At 32.0% G+C, this 22,218-nt stretch overlaps 3 protein-coding genes across 4 annotated transcripts; 1 reads left to right on the top strand and 2 right to left on the bottom strand.

The window, feature by feature from the left end:
- The first annotated feature begins 5,910 nt into the window (after positions 1–5,910).
- Positions 5,911–10,974, top strand: LOC101203263 (phosphatidylinositol/phosphatidylcholine transfer protein SFH2). Its single transcript, XM_004148208.3, has 12 exons — positions 5,911–5,929; positions 6,027–6,445; positions 6,549–6,577; positions 7,427–7,510; positions 7,617–7,670; positions 8,012–8,089; positions 8,278–8,331; positions 8,675–8,734; positions 8,817–8,912; positions 9,162–9,263; positions 9,393–9,473; positions 10,357–10,974. Exons 2-12 carry the CDS (start codon positions 6,391–6,393, stop codon positions 10,675–10,677), a joined length of 1,014 nt encoding a protein of 337 aa, XP_004148256.1. The 5' UTR covers positions 5,911–5,929; positions 6,027–6,390; the 3' UTR covers positions 10,678–10,974.
- Positions 10,975–11,350: 376 nt separating this feature from the next.
- LOC101202792 (WEB family protein At5g55860) lies at positions 11,351–15,011 on the bottom strand. Of its 2 annotated transcripts, XM_031881637.1 has the most exons (4): positions 14,349–15,011; positions 14,182–14,247; positions 13,527–13,746; positions 11,351–13,389 (listed from the first exon to the last, which is right to left on the bottom strand). In XM_031881637.1, exons 3-4 carry the CDS (start codon positions 13,707–13,709, stop codon positions 11,608–11,610), a joined length of 1,965 nt encoding a protein of 654 aa, XP_031737497.1. In that variant the 5' UTR covers positions 13,710–13,746; positions 14,182–14,247; positions 14,349–15,011; the 3' UTR covers positions 11,351–11,607. The 2 variants fall into 2 exon arrangements, with proteins under 2 accessions (XP_031737497.1, XP_004148254.1); XM_004148206.3 differs by lacking the exon at positions 14,182–14,247 and having other exon boundaries at positions 14,349–15,010.
- A 3,015-nt stretch (positions 15,012–18,026) lies between these two features.
- LOC101203753 (protein NOI4) lies at positions 18,027–20,884 on the bottom strand. The gene is made up of 3 exons (XM_004148210.3): positions 20,673–20,884; positions 19,390–19,569; positions 18,027–18,402 (listed from the first exon to the last, which is right to left on the bottom strand). Exons 1-3 carry the CDS (start codon positions 20,676–20,678, stop codon positions 18,358–18,360), a joined length of 231 nt encoding a protein of 76 aa, XP_004148258.1. The 5' UTR covers positions 20,679–20,884; the 3' UTR covers positions 18,027–18,357.
- Positions 20,885–22,218: the final 1,334 nt, after the last annotated feature.

Below are 22,218 nucleotides of genomic sequence, written 5' to 3' on the forward strand. Positions count from 1 at the left end.
CACGCGATTCAAAATTATAAAAAAAAATTACTTAAGCTTCATTTCATAATATTTAAGTCGTGTTTATTAATTATTTTGTGTTTATAAATCAAGTGATTTGTATCTTTTTTTTAAGTACATGTTTAATTTTTTAGTTAAATTTTAAAAACTAAAACAAGTTTTTAAAATCAACTTTTTTTAGTTTTCAAATTTGGCTTGTTTTTCTAAGCCTTTGATAAATCTAAGTAACAAATAGAAAGAAAGTGTCAATAAAATTAATTTTTAAAAATAAAAACAGAATATAAAGATTGTATTTGTTAACCATTTTGAAAAATAATATTTATATTTGACATATTAGCAAAGAATCTAACAAGGTAAGGGGGCCTAAAACAATAGATACTATAAGCTTTCTTCTAATTAGTTATTTTAAGGAAAAAAAACATATAGAGTTGACAAACTAAATTGATGGATTATTCTTGAAAACAACATTTGGTATTTCTAGAAAAGAAAAAGTTGCAATGACTTTGGAGTCTATTGGGGAAGATGATATCATTGTTATTGTCATTAGTTTTAAAGTCAATGTGACATTTGATTCCTTACCAATATAATAAGAAAAAAGAAAAAAGAAAGAAGAAGAAGAAGAAGAAGAAGAAGAAGTGAATTTTGATGGTTTAATGGAAATCTTCCTCACATAAGAATCTTCAAAAAGGATCACATGAGTTGAGGCCTACTCTCACAAGCAAACAGTGAAAGAACCCACTTGCATTCATGAGGAACCTTCTTCAGCATCATTTATAACTTTATATTTTTAAAATGATATCTTTTAGTATCGAGTTTTGAAACCATAGTTATATTTTATTTGTGAAGGTTTTTAAGATATACTATTTTAGTCTTCAAGTTATTTATAATAAGTATATTTGGTTCTTAAATTTAATCTTCACAATGTACGTTGTTTTCAAGGTTTTAAGAATAGGTTTTGAATTAATTTTTTTTTATCAAATTAATTATGACATTTTAAATTAAAAAATAATGTAGAAAATAAATATGTTTTAGAATTGTTTTTTTTTTAAAAACAAGTTTTTAAAAATTGAAGACTAAAAAATAGTATATCTTGAAAACGTGGAGGTCAAATATTTTACATATTTTAAGACTAAAAATATATTATTATTTTGAATCTAACTGTTATATTAACAACGGTTATCGTTCATCATTTTAATTTAATATATATATATATATATATAGAAAGTAACATCAAAACACATTATTTTATTTTCTCTCATAAAAACACATCATATTATTTTATTGATATAGTTTGAAATACATTACTTAATACGTTTTAACCACCTCAGGTAAAAACATCACTTAAAATTTATTAAAATTATAATATCTTACTAGTTTTCTTAACCTCAAAACGGTATAAAATTAGACATGTCATCTCTAAGATTAACAGAGATACGTGGAATTGACTCATAGATATATATAAAACAAAAACGTATTTCAAATAGTTGAAAAGGTGATGGCGAGGGGGAAGTGGATTCTTGGAGGCATTGAATGAGTTTCTTCGTCTAATATACTTTAGATGGGTAGGGAGTATCAAACTTGAGAGCATATATTCTAACAAGAAAATAATGAAGTGATTGTCAATTGTCTTTATTATTGAAAAGGGAATATTATTATTTACAAATCTTATGTATTTTAAACAAATCAAATCTAGCTTAGGCACTCATATGCACATTTTTTTCTTTTTCCAAAGGGTGGGGAATCCAATTCAGGATATTGAGTATGTAATTTTTTGTTTTTTCCGATTTCATTTCGGGACCATGATTGATAATAGGGTTCGAGAATGTATTCTCCATCCATCCCTCTCTTTTTTCTAATATATCTTTATATTATAACTTTCGCGTTCGTAAATTAATAGATAGATCCAAAAGTGACTATAAAAAATTATAAAGTATTGAATTCAAAACTTATTTTTTAGAAAAGGTAGAAAAAAACGAAAAATTACCTTTTTAGTCTCGAAGTTTCGAAGAGTGCCGGTGTTTGGTTTCTGAATTTTAAAAAATGTACCTTTTTAGTTTTAAGTTTATATAAAACATATCTCTAGTCGTTGAGTTTTTAGAAGTGAAACTATTTTTTCGTTTTTTTAGATTATTTTTTTTTTTGTCATAACCTAATTTTTTCTATAGATTAATGTGATGTTTTATTTTTATTTTTTATTATAATTCAAATACCTAATGATATCTTTAAATTCTAATTAAAGAAACACTTAATTAAGGTAGTAAATAAGAATAAGACCATTTAATTTAACTTTTTTAAAATGGAAGGATGAAATTAAATTCAAAGACTTAACAATTGATTTTTCATCAATAATCCAAAATTAATATTCTTTCAATTACCTAAAAAGTATATTATTAATTAACAATACTGAATTGAAATTTTCAAACACAAGAATAAGTCACTGAAAAATATGATCATCCAAGAGACCAACTTACATTCTAATTAACAGTGGTGTGCAGTTGAATGTATGAGAAAAACAACGTATATTTTGATAGTTGTATACCACGGTTCAAAATATCAATGTCGTTGTAAACATCAAATCACAATTTTATGAAAATATAATAGGGACCTTAATCTTTCAACGCTAGGTTCTTATCTATTCAACCTACTTGTTGTTGGAGATCTGGTTGATAAAATTAATTAAAAGATTGTCTATATCTTTTGATCTTGTTACCTTTCATTTTGTACAAAGAGATCAATAGAATATTACTCAGACACATACACGTTGGCTCGTATAGAGAATTTTTCGTTGTTTAATATGTATGATCGTTCTTTTTACTAATTGATCTATTGTAATTGAGGTTATTTACAAATATAAACATATATATATATATATGTTTAAGAAAATTGCTATAATTAGTTAATAAAATAGGACAACCATTTAAATGTATATTAAAGAAATGGAAAAAAAATTACAAAATAATATCAGACGAGAAATTAAATATTAGGATGCAAAATAAAGTAAAATGTGTCTAATATCAAAATTAAAAGACACCTAAGAACATTTAATGAACATTTAATGTAGGAAAGAAAAGAAAAGGAAAAGAAAACACAAAATTTGCTTGAAACTTTGACATTTCTTGAAATTTGGAGGTTTCTCAAAATGAAATTTCCAATATCCTTTCATTGAAATTTTATGGAAATTTTACTCCATATGTATATAGTCACATGGAACAACTTTATATTAGTGACCAAAAGAACATCTCTAATCTATCACTTATGTATGTCTTATTGTCACACCTATTATTAAAATCTATAGGAACCACTAATTATTGAATATTAATAATACCAGTTTAGATATATAGTCTAATATTAGTCCAAATGCATGGAAGCAATTCTAAGATTTTGCACCAAACTATATTTAATTTGAATTGTTGGGGACAAATGTTAGAAGATGATGACAAGATGCATGTAACATGCCATGTGAGTTTAGTCTCTTTTATCATTGGCCTTATTCAATCTCTAATTTTTTAGTCTTCTAAATTGGGGAAATTAGGAAAATTTTCTCCACATGCTTTTCAATAGTCCCAATATTGATTCCAAATAATCATCTATTTAATTCATATTTTTATTTCATTTGAAACCAGTTAATCTTTTTTCTTTTCATATATACTTGATACACCACTCATATATATTATTTGATCCACTTGATTGATAATGTTGTACTTGTGATTGGTATACTTGATATAACTTGATTGCGATATACTTGTTAATGATACGTTTAACTGATATACTACGAATGAACTTGACAATATGATGCACTCTTTTATAATGTTGATACACTTTACGGATATAGATAAATTTGATAATGATGCACTTGGACGGTCCAACATCTCTTTTTCACCAACCAACGCTCCTCCACACATTTGTTGCCACCCACTGCCTACCTTCATTGAGGACTGAATGTTTTGGTCGTTGACCGTTGGTCGCCACTTCTCTCTCTATATATTTTTCTTTTCCTCGACATCTTTCTTTCACCAACTAACACTGCTCCACATCATTTGTCATCAACCACTGCTCCACCTCCCCTGCTACTTACCTTCATCGTCTGTTGCACGTTTGATCACCAATTGTCGTTTTTTTTTTCTTCACTTTATCAATTGATTGTTTAGGGCAAATCTAGAATAAAAAGTCATTAAAATTAATATTTGAAGTTTTTGTCATATTACAAAATATCGAATGTATGTGACCTGTTACAATTTCTACGAAATAACATATTCAAAATGTCACCATTTTTGTAATCCCTATAAAAAAAGTTAAGCTTATAAAGCATTGCTTTCACTTATGAATTTCTTTGTTCTATTATCAACCACACAACGCTTTTAGAATTCCAATTAAATTTTATAGTTTTTGTAAAGCTTTTTTCTTTAGTTTAACTAAGAATTCAAAACTTCATTGTGAGATAATTACCAACAAACTCGAAGATTCTAAGAATTTTTTATATATATAGGAATTTTTTCAAATACAACAAAAATAAACAAAAATATTTTTTAAATATAGTAAAATTCTAGAATCCATCGATGATAGTCTTGATAAACTTAGATTTTGAAATTTTGTTATATTTGTAAATATTTTCAACAACTCTATATTTACAATAATTTTTCTTTTTCAAAATACTTGTAGTATAATAATCCAATTTTATTATTGATGAGAAAACGTTCTTTAAAATATAAAATAAAAACGCAAATTCACTCACTCCTCCCATAAAAAAATTTACATAACACAATTCATCAATAAAAGAAAAAAAATGTATCAAAGAATTGGTAATTTATTTTTGATATATTTGAAAATAACAATTTAGAAAACATAGAGTAATGAATAGTTGCATTAGTGTTGTGTACAAAGAATTGGTGGGTTTAAATGAGTCTTGCAATGTTAAGACTAGAAATTAAATGAATAAAGAACGTATCTATACCGAAATTCCGAATATTTTGTTCTCTCATTATAATTATTTTCTAAAATTACTTTAGTAAAAGAAGTGCTTTAATTTAATAATAAATATATATATGAAAGCATATTCAATTCAATCAATATGGATATGAAGATAGGAATATTTATGTCTTCAATTCCATTATATATTTAAGTGTTTGTTATTTGTTGGATTCCCAATTGCATTACCAAATCTCTGTCTTATGAGTAATTTTGAGGGTACAAAATTTTGGTGAAAGAATAAAGGAAAATGCTTACAAACAAAGTTTATATTTGAGTATAAGGTGTCAATGGTGATACGACAAATTTGTTAAATGTATCAATTTTATGAAAACATTCACCAAAATATCTATAACATGTTGATATCAATCTATACTTTTTTTCAAAATTATAAAAAGAAAATAGAGCTATTTTGTTGAATATATTTAGAAAGATAATAAAATTTTATTTTCTATAATTGATAAATTAGGATAGATTTCAACTGATATAACGTATAGTCGACAATCATTTGCTAATTTTTTATAAAAGAGAAAAAAAAGAGAAAAAACACTAACTAGTCAATGAGGTTGAAGCCTGATTTTGGAAAGTATGAAGATTGTTGTATTTTTTATTTTGGTATGAAACTCCAAAGACTACGAAACAACAGTAGACAAGTGATGGTGGAAAGAGTGGTAGGCAGCCAGCCACACCGTCTTAAACGTTGTGTAATGTAGTTGTGAGTTGATTTAATTTGTTTGGAGAATAGTGATTTAATTATCGAAAGTTTTTCAAATTTTATATATCTAAAGACGTCTAGAGAGAATTCTCCATAGACTTCGTATCGATCCTTGAAGATGCACTTGTCAATATAATGAATGGTATATAGTTATATAAGTTTAGACCACCTAAACTTATATCTAACTAGAAGCTATGACAACTGAGCTTGTATCTAACTAGAAACTGTGACAATTATATAAGTTTGACGGTAGGCTTTAATTGCTACTTTTATTATTTGAACTTTTATGCAATTTGCCCTTATTTATTTAAATTACTACTGATTTATTTATTGATTTTGTCAGCAGCTTCCGTTTTCTGCAATCAGCATTGATTGAGAGAGGATTTTTGTGTTTATTTTTTTGATTTTGTAGAACAAACGCTTTTGTTCTTCAAAATTGAAATTTCAATTTTTGAAGCTTAAAACAAAAATCCCAATTGAACTCTCCCTCTCAATCTCACTCTCTTCTTCTTCTTCTTCTTCTTCGAAGCAAACAATGTTGTTGCTCTCACTCTGATCATCCCTCCATCTTTGAACTAACTCTGAATCGCATCACTTGTACCGACCATCAAATTTGAATTTGAAACAAACCCACTTTCCCTTTTCTTCTCATTATTTGATTTTGAGATTCTTTCTCACTAAGTTTCTGCTAAAGGAAGCTGAAGGAGGAAATGGGTATTGCTAATCGAGAAGCTATGAAGCAGTTTCAGCTGCTAATGGAGGAAGGTGATCCCCATTTCCTTGGAGTTTCATCTTGTTTTGGTTTGTGATGTATGTTTGTTACCTAACATTTTTCTTTCTCTAATTTCTTTTTTGTAACGCCCAACAGTCGATGGATCACTGAAGAACACATTTGAGGTTTGTTCTTTGATTTTGATCTTTACTGCTGGATCTGTTTTTTTTATTGGGTGATGTGAATAAAACAAAATGTATTGCGACATTGGTGGGCTTTTTTTCGATCTCAAAGCTTTATGAAGGGATACTAGTTTATTGGCGGTTAATTGCTCAATCGCAACTTCAATTGTTGAATCGTAAATTTCTCTGAGCCTTAGATCTGTTTCTGTATTCACACTATTTTGAATCTACTCTTTTGGCTCTTGGAGACTGTGACTTCGTAATATTTTATTATCACGAATGGTATTCATTCTTGGTATGAAATGGAGCTGCCTTGCAGTTGAAGCTAGAATAAATTTGTGTAGTCCAGAGAAACGGATTGATTTCTTTCCATATCATTCTGAATCAAATTCATGATTTGGTTGATACGGGATCAAGTCTTATGAGTAGATTTGAAGATCAAATTGTTGTTAACTTAACTGCCTGGAGGAATGAAGATTTGTTGATTTCTGGATGAAGTAATTTACAAAGGTTTACAAGTTAATTTCTCCAGGCTTTTTAGGCTGATTGGAACTTGTAGGCACTCAAGTTAGATTTGAAGTTTGAATTGGCAACAAAAGATGAAGGATAAGAGATTTCTGGATATGAAAATGATAATGCAAGCTACTTTTTGGTAAAGAAGTTGAGCTTGTTGAGGATTACTAATAACAATGAGAAAGAAACTTGTTCAGTTATAATATTTTATTCCAAAACGTAACTGGGGTGATTATAAACATCCTCACATTGGAAATTATTTGCATTTTGTTGCTGTTATTGAATAAAAATTGTACTTAAAATGCATGACTAACTGAGTTAATTATCTTATATCTCCAGATTATGCATCAAGGTCATCCAGCTGAAACTTTGGAACGGTTTCTGAAGGCCAGGGACTGGAATTTAGCTAAAGCCCATAAAATGGTTAGATAAGTCAGTTAACTTCGTTGTTTCAAATTTTGGTTAAATTCTCTTAGCATTTAATATCTTTTTCACTCACTTTTGGTTTTTTTTTCTTCGGAATCTTCAGTTAATAGATTGTCTACATTGGAGGATACAAAATGAGATTGACAACATATTGGCAGTGAGTTCTTTTTCCTCCTACTGTTATGAAATAGATGTGTCATCTTTTATCACTATTGTAATACATTTTTGTTTTTCATTAGTAGATGAAAATTGTAAAATATAAATGTAGAGACAACCATTACGAGATACGCCTCTACCACTTTAAATGGCAATGATAAATACCAGAGAAACTATGTATAAAGAACCGAAAGGTCATTATGTTTCTGGCAATTATCACTACAAATAGATACAAAAATAAACTAGGAAGCAGGAGGAGAGGTCAAATATCTTGAAGATGTTTCAGGTTATGTTTGGCTTTATATACTTCTGCAACATTTAATTTATCTCCTATTATCACAGAAACCAATAATTCCAACTGAGTTATACAGAGCAGTGAGAGACTCTCAGTTGGTAGGATTGTCTGGATACTCGAAAGAGGTACATAAATAAGATCATCTTGTCTTTCAATATTTGATCTTTAATACATTTCCAGTTATCCAACTAGCAAAATGAATTCTATTTTACTACCAAAATGTGAACAAGTTTTTCTTCCTCGAGTAGGCTGCTTCCTTGTTCTTCCCTCGTTAATTTGCTCCTCTTTTCCACTGTACATTTTTCTTTTCCAGGGTCTTCCTGTCATTGCTGTTGGTGTTGGTCAAAGCACCTTTGACAAGGCATCTGTAAGGATTTACTTTCCTCTGTGTACCATCTCTATCTGGCCTTTTCTTAAAGCTTAGAAAACTGAAACTCTAGTTTTGAACTTTGAAGAACATGGTCAAACAATATGCACAGATCAAATGCATCGAATTGCACCTATGAAACTCTTTGCAACTGTGTGCACATTAACTAGATCTTGGACAGAATTCATTAAATTGTGCAATTTGCATGTTCACTACATTTATTGTGATATCGTGGATAAGGTTATTTGCTGTCACATCAGATCTGCTAGAAGGACAATACTACAAAAACAAATTTGTTCCATTAAATTTTCAAAGGATATTTACAAGGGTTCTTTCGTTTTAGGTTCATTATTATGTGCAGTCGCACATCCAAATGAATGAATATAGAGATCGTGTTGTGTTGGTGAGTATGCAAGACTGTTTATCATTTCGATGACTTATAAGTTATAAATGTTATTCAATATAACATGTTCTGTTTGCTATAGCCTGCTGCGACAAAGAAACATGGGCGACATATAAGCACCTGCCTCAAGGTTTTGGATATGACGGGCTTAAAGCTTTCAGCATTGAATCAAATAAAGGTACCTAGTTCTTTATGCGTCCTAACAACATTTCCTTAATCTTCACCCCTTTTTTTGGAATCAAACATTCACTAGTTTGTCAAACCCTAAATTAGTCAAACATCAGTTGATAGAATGAATTTTCTAGTTTACAATTGCTTGTTTACTCTTTGATCTTTTTTCTTCGTCAGCATTTGCAGTTGGTGCTTCCATATACAAAAACATTTGGAGCTAGTAATGCTAATTATGTTTTTTTCCCGGTTAATGCAGCTTCTGACTGTCATATCTACCATTGATGACTTAAATTATCCCGAGAAGACTGATACTTATTACATTGTGAACGTTCCATATGTATTTTCTGCTTGTTGGAAGGTGTGCACTTATATTAAGTCATATAGAAGTATTGTTAGTATAGTTTCTATATCGGAAAGAAAAAAAAAATTCTGGGGCAGTAAGCCATCTGAAGGGAATGTGAATATGATTTGTTGACCTTGATGACAGGTTGTGAAACCTCTTTTGCAAGAAAGGACAAGGAAGAAAATCCAAGTGTTACAGAACTGTGGGCGAGATGAATTACTAAAGGCAAGCTTCCTTTCTCTGTTGTTACTTTTCCCCCAGTATGATTACCGTTTGGACATGACATTTGCTCTCTCTCCTTCCTTTTAGAAAATAAAAAAGTCACCCATATTAGTTGGAAGGACATCAAGAACCATCTCTCACTGAAAGTTAGTTCAATTAAGCTGAAACTCACGTTTGGTACTACACCATCACCGTATCTCTCTATCCATAGAGAATCTTGAAAATCTCAATCTAAAATGGATGATCATTGTATTTCTTACTCCATAATATATGCTAATGCTACTATACTGTGATTCCTTATGATGGAACTGAGTCATCAACTGTGGATGGCTGCTTTCTTGGCGGTTATACAGTGAATGCCGAACTTAGCCTGCTGATATAGATGTGTCCATTCCAAGTTGACTAGGTTCATCCTTGCCTCTTTTAATTTGGAAACTGCATAAAGTTGAAGGGTTTAAGCTGGACAATACGGCTCAATTTTCTTAGAAACAATACCTTTGTTTTATAAAGATTACAACTGTCAACCAAATATTGATTCTCCTAGAAACTAAACTAACTGTCCAGCCAAAAATGATAAAAAGTAACCAAGAACGTTGATCAAGCTGCGTGGCACTAAATCAACCGACACTAATTATAACTGACCAGCCTGTTCAATTGGCTTGTCAGTTTTTCAAACTTCATTGCACCACTTTAAAGTTATAATTCTAGTGGTGACTGAGTTGACCTGTCGCTTGTTACTTGCTCTCATGCTTTACAACTCTTGATAGCTTCATCACCCCCATGTTAGTCGTAGAATTTGAAACAACTATGTGCTATTATTTAGTGCATTAATTTCATGTTTACCATCAATGGTCTTAGTTTTAATGACTGGAACTTTTTTTTGCAGATAATGGATTATGCATCACTACCACATTTTTGTCGAAAAGAACGATCAGGATCATCTCGGCGTGTCGAGAATGGAAATGCAGAAAACTGTTTCTCCTTTGATACTGCATTCCATCAACAACTTTACAATTACGTTCAGCAACAAGGTGCTGTTAGGGAGCCAATCGTACCAATAAAACAGGGATCGTTTCACGTGGATTTCCCTGAACCAGATCCCAGAGATGTCGAAATCGCAAAAACAATAGAAACAGAGTTCCATAAGTTGGAAAATCACAATGCACTCAATTATTCTATGAATGGCCTTCAAGTCAATGGAGAATGATGAATGTAGAATACCAATCATGTCTCTTGGAAACTACAAGCCCATTGTGCTATTATTACACATAGGATAAGCTCCTGCTTCCAATTTCATGTAATAGAAAGTTTATTTACACTCTCTGCTGCATTGGTGCACATCTCTAACCTATGCTTAAGGCAGTTCTTGTTCGAGATGCCATAAAATGAAATGATTCAATCCTCTTATTTTGATGTTCGCAGACATGGTCATCAAGAATTTCCAAAAACATTTCTTTGTTGTTCGAGAAGAGACATTTTTCATTGAAACTGAAATTTATCATCAGCAACTGAGTACAACAACAAACCAAGAGAATTTTAGCTGAAATGTGATCTTTGGGCTTTTTTTTTCCTTTTATTCAACCATCTGAACCCGGAACATGTCAAAAGTCTCCGGTAAACAAGAGGCAAACCAGCTGGGCTAAAGGAGCCCCAACCCCACCAGGCTCTCTTCAAAAGAAGAGACTTTCAACAAAAGAATACACAAAATCACTATTACAGAAAACAACTGTGACTAATCTATGCACAACACTATTACTACTAGATCTGGGGCTTTTGACAAGATCTTTTGGCTTGCCAAACTAGCCCTTCATTTCCAGATTATGCAATGGGAGTTGAAGGCAATAGATTGATATGATTAGTCATAACAAATCATCCACCCCTTTTCAGCTCAGAGATTTAATCATACTTTGATTGGCAAACAAATTTCCGATAACAGATAGAAAATCTCAATACAATATATGCTTTGATCAATAATCTAACAAACCAGCCCATATACAAAATCACTCATCCATGTTGCTTACAAGGTCATTTTTGGTTACCTGAGCACAAATTTACAGGCAACAAATGTACACACAATGATTTTATGTTCCCCCACCTGACTGCTAAGAGTAAAATGAAAGTCAAGCAAAAGAAAACATCACGCAGATTTCTCACCAGGCAAGTAGGAGGGCGATCCACCATCAACCTGGTTCTTTTTCCTAACAAATAAGCCGCTAAGGTTTGGTAGAAGTACCTTCTTTGAGAAGGTTTTATCTTTCTCCAATTTTTTGGACTCAACTCTTTTCACTGTTGTGCTCTGCTTTTGAATCCTATTGTGGCTTGGAGATGATTCCAAAGACACCTCTGTTTCAGCCAAAATTCTTGATGCTGCTTCAACCGCTTTTTTCTGCTCTCGCTCACGCCATCTTCTTAGTTCTCCTTCCACAGCTTTCTTAGCTGCTTCTGCCATTTTGGCTTTCTTTGAAGCTTCCTCAGTTGCAGTCTGCATATCCTCAATTTCCTTCTGGGATGCTTCTAGCTTTTTTAGAATTTCATTTTCACCAGCCTTCACAGCTTCAACTTGAGCTAATGCAGCAGCTACTTTCATTTCTGCTAATGTGTCAGACTCCTCAACTTTACGGCTTAGGGATTCAAACTCTTCCCTGGAGATAGTGATGTTAGCCCCCGACTCAGATGTCGAAGCTCGTGCAGCATTGGTTCTTTCAGATAGTACTTTAATCTGATCAAGGGCCCTAGCTTCAGCTGCTTTGGCTTCTTCAGCTTCATCTAGTGCAACTCTTAGCTGCTTCTCAGCATCTTCCAATGCTATTCTGGTGCCTTCTGCTTCCTTCCTCAAATCCTCTGCTTTATTTGTCATCTCTTCTGCTCCCTGTCTAGCATTTTCAGTTTCTGATGACAGTTGGTTAAGAGTTGAGAGCATATCTTCACAAGCACCTCTTGCTTTAGATTCTTCTGTGAGGTATGCTTCGAGTTCAGATTTGGTCTTCCGGAGCTTGACATGCAAATTCCCAGCAGTAGATTCTGCTTCAGCTTCTTTTTCCTTGAGTTCAGAATGCTCTTTCCTCACATTTTCCAGTTCCAACTTAAGAGCTTCAACCAGGTTACGGAGAGATCTTTCTTCTTCAGCTGCTTTTTGTAGGGACTCTTTTGCATCATCAAGCTCTGAGGTGACATTCTTCACTGAATCTATATCCAACGCTTTTTTATCTTCCATTTGTTTCTGCAGTTTCCCAATTTCATTCATTGTCTCGTTCAACTGCAATTCGAGATTCCTGGTGAGATCAGGGTCAATTTCCTTCTGCAAAGAAAACAGTTTTTTTGCGGACTCCTCAAGAGCCGCTTTATAAGACTGCCTCTGGATGTCTTTCTCCACAAATATCTTTTCTTGCTCTTTATGTGCTTGTAGGGATGCCAGCTTGAGCTTTTCAATGGATTCCCGTGCAGCCAAGATTTCCTTAGAAAGTTCATTTGCTTTCAGCTTGTGTGTTTTGACTGATTCCTCAGCCTCCGACACCTGTTTCAATGCAGCTACTTTCGCTTCCAAAGATGCATCAGAATCTTGACGAATTTTCCTCAATTCTTGCTTTGCAGCATCTAGTTCTCCGATCACTACCATGTACTGATCTCGTGTAGTTTCCAAGTCTTGTTTCCAACCATAATCATTTCCAGAGTGATTACTTCCATTTGCCTCCTCAAACTGCTTTGCTCGAGCCTTTGCAACCTCCGAATCCTTGATGGCTGATTCTTTTGATTCCCTCAGCAATTGCAGCTTCTTGGTTAGGTCATCAACAGCTCTTTTAGTACTTTCAAGCTCAACAAGCGCTTCAGATTTGGTAGTTTCAGCATTCTTTAGCTGATCCTTTAGTTTGCTCAGTTCCTTTTCAGCCAAGTGGAGTTGAGTCTCTTTTGCAAACACTTTCTGAAGACAAGAACCAAAAAAAGAAAAAATTACCAACACAATACAAGCTGTTTTACTTTACCCTAGTGGAAGATGACAAATCCTCAAACCAAGAGCTGCAAGATGAACAAATTCTTTAGATGCACAAAAATAAGCACCTCTGCAGAGTGAGGTTGTTTCGCCTTCCTCACAATTAGTCGTTCTCCCGAAAAAGCACCTTCACCAAACAAGTTGACTGCATCTTTAACAGACTGGAAAGGTGCACTAGTGTCAATCTCTCCTACTTCTACTTTGGCATTAGGTGAATGATGAGTCGCAATTTGATGGCCCTTCACACCCATTTTACTTTTCAGTTTCCAAGTATTATGCAAGTTCTACCTGTTAGAACAAATTAACACCAAGTTCAGGGTGAACAAACTATGTGCGAGCATCTTAAAGGTACAGAGACATGAGACAACCAATCCACTTGAATCCTCCGACATGCCCAAAGCATAAATTCTCTAAGAGCTAGAAAGGTGGTTGGACATGTTCAAAAGACCATTATTCATTTCGACGAAGCTGGAAAAACTTACCAGGCTTTCAACATTGAATATCAATTAACAGAAATCCAGAAGATTATGAAACTGAAATCCAAATTTTCTAGGACAATAACAGAGCTACATCGCTTGCATTAAACTTGAGTCAATGATCCACAACAATTTTTACAATTTTTCATGAAAATATCAGGACCAAGAGTTACAATATCAATATCAGAAAAGCACCCACCAATCGCAATTAATTTTTTAGTCAAAATAAACCCCGTATCAGCCTAACCTTTTTAAACTACAAAAAAACTTCCATGAAAGCTATTTCAAGCACCAAATGACTAAAAACTTCCAGCTGCACACAAGAATATGAGAGAAACTAGATGAAAAATCATGTCAACAAAAAGAAACCCATAAAAACAGAAGAGAAATCAAAAGAAAAAGCCAGAAACAAACCTCAAAATAACTCAGCCAAAACCACAAAACACCAAAGCCAAGAAAACGTCAAACCCTAGAAGCAATCAAAACACCACACCAAAGCGCCAAAAGAAGAGTCAGCTAATCATCACAGAATCAAATCGTCCACCATGTTCATAAAGAAGCTCCATCAAACCTACAAACCCACAAAAGATCGACCAAAAAAAAAATCTGGGTCTAGAAAACAAAGGATTCGTTAGGTATTTCAAACCCAAAAAACTCGTATCACAAGAAAACAAGAATGGGGTATTCCCAAAACGATACAAAACGTGAAACCCAGTATCGATTTGAGAAGAAAAAGAAGCTAAAGAAGAGAGTTTCTTTTGTTGCTCGTCGAAGGGAGCTTCAATTGAAAATGGGTATTTCAAATTAAATTCAGACAAATTTTGTATCAGAGAATAGTCAGAGACGCATGAAGGTGGGGGAGAAGAAAGGAAGAAATGAAGAAGAGGCAATATCCTCTACAATGTCCTCCATGCTGACGCGTGATCATCGCTGTGATTTTACCAAAAAGTATTTATCTTTTACACCTAATAATGGACAATCATGACCCACATCATTGATCCAATTCAGCCATTACAAGATTTACAGAAGAAAGGCTCATAGATCATGGGGTACACTTGCTTTCACATGATCATAACTCCCCATGGATTGTTTGAAAACTTGGACCCTTTCACTTCACTTTATAGGTAGATGCAAGAAACTTGTGAAATTTTGGTTTTATCTCAATCATATTGTATTGAATAATAATTCCCTTTTTTTCTTTATTTGAAAGATTATTGTATATAGCAAAAAGAAAAAGAAAAGAAAAGAAAAGTGTTTGTTTTCATTTGTTGATGATGGAGTGGAGCCATTGCTTTTGTATATTAGAGTTTGTTTATTTTGTCACACCAACATGGACATGGGACAAACCTCTCTTGTTTCTTTATTACATGGAGCTATCATATTCTCTTACCCTTCGCTTCCTCTAAATATGGGTTGCCATTCTTTACCATTTTTTTCTTTATAATAATAACATCTACCTTTCTAACTAAACAATAAATAAACAACTAAACAAATAAAGCAACTAAGTGGGAAGTCTTTACATTCCATTTTTGCCCCTTTGTTTTTATTACTTCTTTCCACACTTTCCTCTCTAACTTTATAGTTGTGCTGTCATTTACAATCTTGTCTTCTATGCACAAAGGTTTAAGTATTATATATATATTACATACATATGAGATAAAGCATTTATTCTTATGATCTAAGGTATAGATCTTTAATATTTCCTAGGTTCCATATTCAAATAGTTTATAATTTTGTAGGAGGCGTTTCCAACACAACAACAACAAGTAGATTATTATTATTGTAACAAAGAAAGAGTAAATATTATTGCAAACGTCAAATTAAAATAGTAATATTTAACTAGCAGTAGTTATAATCGTTAGAAACACCATCTACCATAATTAGAGGCTCGAACGCTCGAGTGAGTTATGTACTAACTTCAAGTTGGTGATCGGTTTTATTTTTTAAATTTAGATAACTAAAATCTTAAGTCGTTTGAACTTACAATGCCTAAATTATTTAGTGGCTCAAATGCGGGAGTGAGTTATACACTAACATTTGGTTGTTTATTATTGTTTTAAATTTTCAAATCAACATACTTACAAATGCTTGAAATTGGGGTTGTCTAATATATTTAGATAAACATATTTGTTTTTCTACGAATTTGACATGTTAATACAAATAACAAAAATAAACCCAATGAACATTATGTAAATTTAAGACATTTTAAAGGAAAAAGCTTAAAAAACAAATACACTATGCTAATATTCTCAAATATTTTTAAAAATATTCTACAAAATAAAAATAGTCAACTAAGAATGTTACACGTTTGTAATTTAGAAGACATATAAAGATTTCAATTATCTACAATTTAAAAAATGAAAGAGTCTCTTTCAAGTGTTCTATATTTCATCCTTAGTCTTTAAAACTTCCCATGCTGACTTTAATGTATATAGCAACCTATAGTTACCATTTTTTTTTTAAAAAAAAAATATAGTTTCTAAATTAGAAAGAAAAAGTGTTTGCTTTCCAAATTTGCAATTATAATTTCTTTATTATGTTTCTATCATTTCGTCCCTAACTTTATAGTTGTAGTGTAGCTTATAATATTTGTTTCTATAAACAAAGATTTTATACCTTTCAAATGTTATATATATATAACATTTCATATTTAATCTGTCAAAATTCTCAATGCTACCCTTATTTTTTAAAGTTTATAAATGAAATAATGTTATAGAAAAATAAGTTAAAACTTGGTAGTAGAAATGAATTTTTGTCATATATGGACTCCTTGGATATATCTCACTTGCAAGAAATTAATTTTTGTTACATTGATATTAAAGCGACATATTTACATTTGAAATGAGACAATAACAACTTGTTATCAAATTTTAACAATTCTGTATAGGCAAAATTTGACTAAAAATGAATGTGGATGAAATTGAAATGCTGAAACATTGAAGCAAATTATCTCTCAAAATATATGTATAGAAAGAATGAATTTTATATTAAGAAGTTTGGATTGAAATCTATTTTTGAATGTTTGTACCCAAAATAAAATGCACTAAGTAGAGGGTCCATCTTCTCTTTATTTATCAACCTCATTAATTAACACTGAAGTTGCAAACTTGTCCATCATTTTATGCACAGAAAGGCAATTGAGTAACCAAACTTTTAGAATTTTTATTTAATGCAATTCTTACCTTATACTTCTCCTATCATACTCTTTGTCCTTGTTATCATAAATATACTTTGTTTTTATTTGTTTTCTTAAAACAACACTATCAAATCCAACAAGTGAAATAGAGTTAGTGTTTGAAATTAAATAGTATCTTATGTTCAACTTGTTAAAGCATACATTATTGACCAACCTTGTGTTACCCTTGTTGTTTAGACTCAAGAAAACAAACTTCCATGGACATTCTCTCTCTAACTTTACTTTTGATTTTGATTCTATCCAAAACACCTCAAAACGATGAGAGGTTTCAATATTTCATTTTAATCATCTATATGGTTTTTCTTATCAGATTCTTCCAAAGCACATCTAGTGAGTTTTTATAGCCAGTGAAAGATTAGAGCGCAGACACAATCATTCTTAAAACCTCAGACCTTAGAGGACTAAAAATATAATATTCCCCTAAATAACTAAATTAACAGATATATATATATATATATGCAATGGAAAAATAAAGCAATTCAAAGACATGGTATAATTTTCATAATCTCTCCTTAGTTCCCAGAAAACTTGAGTCTTTTGTTGGGAGCAACTGCAGAGACATTGTTAGACAGAACAAGAGGGCAAAGGTACCAACAAAACAACTTTGGGCCTATCCAAAGAAATGTTGTGTTCTGCAAATATTAAATCAAAGATCAGATATCAATTTACACACCCAATTTAAACCTCTCAATTTTTAGATTTAACCTACATACTATACTTCAAGCTTTAGAAAAAAGTAGTCTTATTGGCAACCCAAAGATCCAAACTGAGGCATGTATTTCTATGAAGGGTTATTATTTTGGACGAGCTTACTTGAACAACGACTGTTCTATACAGTTGTACAACAGTGTCTAAGAGTTCTATAAAGGGTTATCTTGGAGTTGCAACACATCATCTGCAGAGGAAAATGAATGTAAAAAGTAGAGAAGAAAACATTTCACAAACAATAATATAGATTCAATATCAGATATAGGGAACAAAATGCATTTAAAAAGACAACAAAAAAGGGACCAAAAGGGAGCAGGGATGGCATAGCTCAGCTAATTCATCACATCAGCACCACAAATAAAGAACGTAAAATTCTTCTACTTTTCTCCTCCATGACTCAGACTATGAAGCAAATAGTATAGCAAGCTGATCACAGCTTTAAAAATCTCATATTCTATCGAAAACCAGTGATGACGATCTTAGCACAATACGGTGGTTATCTACAGAAAGGTAATACCATCAAGATTGTGTAGGCGGGCTCTGAATGCAGCAGAACCATTTCTTCTGGAAAACAGCAGAAAAAAAATCTACATGAGGGAAAGGTGTAACAGCTCATAAAGAAATGCCAAAGTCCAAAAGCACTATTGCATTTCAATGACAAATGAATGCATTTCGATACTGATGAATTTTCAAGAACAGACAAATACTGAAGTCTAGTTAATTGGAGCAGTTGGTTATCAGATAACTCTTAGAAGGAACATTTGTATTTTGAGAGAAACCAAAGAACTGAAATGATATTGAAATATAAAAGGTAGAGAAATACAATGGCTTTATAAATATTCAAGGTACTTTTCAGAGACCATCTCTTGTTAATAAATCATTAATCGACCCAAAAGCATAGATTGATGGAAGAAGGTAAATTTAATATTGCATTAAAATTTTAACTCTGTCCTCACTTATGGTGTTATAGACTTGTATAAGACAGCAACGAGACCCTAAAAGTAGACATCAATATAAGTTGGGGAGGAACTAACATTGTAGAGCTATAAATGATACTAAGTTAAATCATTGATTAACCCAAAAGCGTAATTATTATTTTTTTAAATAGAAACATTTCATTGATAGAATGAAATAAAGACTGGAGCCAAAAACACCAAAAGGTGATTATAGAAAATAATGTCAATGCGAGAGAAGATACAAAAGACTTAAAAGCTTAAAAGAATGCTTAACCCAAAAGCTTAAGTTGATGGGCGAAGGTAAATTTAATATTGTATCAACACTTTAACATCCCACAAGAATATTCCAATTCATCCTAAACAAATTAAACTATCGTTTACATTCATCTCTATCCATTCTCTTTATTTATAACCAATCCCCCTTTTCTTAACATCCATTCTCTCAAAATTCTCTCTATTTATGACCAACCCCTTTTAACCTGATGGTATTTGGAATAGGCATAGATGAGCAGTAAATATCACAATGAACAAGAAGAATTATATATCAAGCATGATAAACAAGGCAAGGAAAAAAATTATGTCCATAGCATCTTACAGCCTGAGGCTTGCCAGGATCTGCTACATTTTTAGCCCGAGGTGCCTTTCCAGGTGATTCAGGTTGGCCACCGGTTTTCTTCTCATCTCTTGCCTTATTAAATATCACAGTGAAGCCCTCTGCAGAAGCAGGATTATTAACATCCCATTCACCGAACTTCGGCAATGGCTGACCCTTCTCCTGTTAGAATACACATTCAGTCCCCATACTTGGAATTCAAGGCATATCTGATTCTAAACATTAAAATAATTATGTCTAAACTTTGATTATGCTCTATCAAGTTCCAACCATTAACAATTAACACTATTACAGGAATGCTTAGATAGCATACCCATTCAGCATCTATTACTAATGTCATGGCATGGATTAGACAAAAGCATAGTCCAAAGTTACATACCAAAAAGAAAATTTTAGAAGATCAAAGCAGTGAACAGAGCTAATATACATAAACTAAATTTATAATTCAACCCAACGAAACCATCTTCCTCGCAACAAGTCATTGTCGTGTCAATCAAACGCAGTCATACACTGAATAATGAAAATAAGGATTCAATTTTTGAACCTTTGGTCTCCTAAAATATATAGATCATGAATTTCAAAGTACAAAACTGAAGGACTAACTCCTCTTTCTTCCATTAATGACCTAAAAACAAGATAATCCATGATTGATAGCAGACATCAGAAATAGGAAAAATAAGTGAAATATAAAAAGATCAGAAAAACTAGCAATGTTTGTTTACAACTGATTTAAATTTAAATCATCCTTTATCTATCAGAACTCTGTCAAAAGTACAATACTTGGTCGATCATGTTCCAGTTCCATAAAAATAAATAAATAAATAAATTGCCCCCATGAATCATATAATGAAAACTCAATTCAAACAAACAAAAGTGGTGAGTCCCAGTGGATAATCCCACCAGATGATAAGATCAGAGTGAAGAGGAAACATTCCAAATAAATCAAAGACGTGGGATTCACAAAAAAATAAAAAAAAAATAAAAAAAGGAAAGAAAAATCCAGAAATGACAAGCATCAGCAAATCTCCAAAAAGGGGGGAAGAAACAATCAGGACAGTGAATCTAACGGAAACAAAGAAAAAGGGTATCATGAAATGGGAAAATCAACAATCAACAAATAGAAGGAAAAAGAACAATTGAGGAAGGGAAAATTAGGATAGGATGCAAATCGAATCAAGAAAAAGAAGAAGAAGAAGAAGGGATCGCGATAAATTGAGAAGGGGGGGAAATAGAGAAATAGGAATGAAGAAAGAAGAATGACATACCGACATGAATACGAGAAAGCTGGAAGAAGGGAGAAGTTGGTTTTGCCAGTAAACGAAGAATCGAAGAAGGGAAGAAAGAGGATGGCCACACCAGAAGAAGGAGAAGAGCGAGAGAGAGAGAGACAAGAAGAAGAAGAAGAAGAAGAAAAAAAAGATGAGATTTTTGTTTGGGCCAAATCGTGTTTATTACACAACGGACATCGCCTTTTTATTGTGTCTTCTCATCAATAATAATAATAATAATAATACATAAAAAATAATATAAAAATTATTCGAAATCATTTACCAAATATAACACAATTTTAAATTCTAATCTACATGTATATAAATCTACCTAAAATATTTTCTATTTAAAGAATTATAGTAGGCAGATAAATTTGTAGTAATTTTTTTTCTAAAACATCAATAACAAATTAGGAGTGATATGTGAGATGGAAGAATCGAACCTCTAATCTTGAGATTGATAATATAAATTTAAAGATGTTGATGAAAAATGAGATTGATAATATAAGCTTTAAGATGTTGATGAAAAATATCAATTTATACTAAACTTTAGAGTTTATATCAACTAAAATTATGACTGATAATTATATATATATAAAAGTGGTGAGATTGATAATTGTTTTAAGTAAACTCCCAAACTTTCATAACTAAATCATATTGAACTTCTAACTTTTGCAAAATGTTTGGTTAAATGTTACAAGCATGTCCCAAGCTTAAAAGAATGATCTCGAGAAGACCAATTTCTATATAACTATAATAATGCAACAAGATCGGTATGTCATGAAATGAGGCTAAAAGTCACAAGGAAGCAACAAAATTTAGAGATACACTCCTTAATTTTGTATCAAGATGACTCGAGTTATGAAATAATCAACCTATAATCTCAAACTTAGGAGTAGGACTAATGTTATGAATGATTTTAGACCAAATGAAATAATATGCATTTAGCAAACAACCAAAATAACAAAGTCAAGAAGATAGAATAATACAAGCTAAAAGTGTCAACCTAAGACTCAAATGGGCCTAGAAAAAGGAAGTTGGCTTAGGCTTGGCCACATCAGCATGTTCAACCTTAGCCAAGGTTGAGGTTGAGCCTCACAAAACACCTAATGGGGAATGCCCTAACCAAATGGATCATCTTAGGCTTGGAACATGGCAAAAGGGAGGTACGCCTTGGCCTAAATCGATTATGGTTAAATGTCAAATAAGACACACTTTTCACGCACGTCAACCTAATAAATCAAAAGATAACCCCAATGCAACTCAAAAACTCTAAGTGAAATGGTTTAGGTCAACTGTCTCCTTAAATACATCATGATAGCTTTAAAGAGAAGTAAGTTCATTCTAATACTCAAACTCTCAATTTGCTATACATATACACTTTCTAACTTATAGAATCACAGCCTATATCACGAGCACAATATTAGTGTGCACATCTTTTCTAATTATAAATTTTCTGTTGATGTACGTGAATAATATACGTGCATTTTCCTCTACCCAAATCTTAACATCAACCGTTGTAAATGATAGAACTAAGTCATGC

This window comes from Cucumis sativus, chromosome 3, assembly GCF_000004075.3.
Source record: "Cucumis sativus cultivar 9930 chromosome 3, Cucumber_9930_V3, whole genome shotgun sequence".
NCBI lineage: Eukaryota > Viridiplantae > Streptophyta > Magnoliopsida > Cucurbitales > Cucurbitaceae > Cucumis > Cucumis sativus.

What these genes read in the sequence shown, in the direction of transcription:
- LOC101203263 (XM_004148208.3), top strand. Translation starts at nt 6,391, where the DNA reads ATGGGTATTGCTAATCGAGAAGCTATGAAGCAGTTTCAGCTGCTAATG. An exon ending in AGATTGACAACATATTGGCA is followed by an intron (nt 7,671 to 8,011) that starts GTGAGTTCTTTT and finishes CTATTATCACAG; the next exon opens with AAACCAATAATTCCAACTGA. An exon ending in GGCGAGATGAATTACTAAAG is followed by an intron (nt 9,474 to 10,356) that starts GCAAGCTTCCTT and finishes TTTTTTTTGCAG; the next exon opens with ATAATGGATTATGCATCACT.
- LOC101203753 (XM_004148210.3), bottom strand. An exon ending in ATCCTGGCAAGCCTCAGGCT is followed by an intron (nt 18,403 to 19,389) that starts GTAAGATGCTAT and finishes GCTGTTTTCCAG; the next exon opens with AAGAAATGGTTCTGCTGCAT.
- LOC101202792 (XM_031881637.1), bottom strand. Translation starts at nt 13,709, where the DNA reads ATGGGTGTGAAGGGCCATCAAATTGCGACTCATCATTCACCTAATGCC. An exon ending in AACAACCTCACTCTGCAGAG is followed by an intron (nt 13,390 to 13,526) that starts GTGCTTATTTTT and finishes TCTTGTCTTCAG; the next exon opens with AAAGTGTTTGCAAAAGAGAC.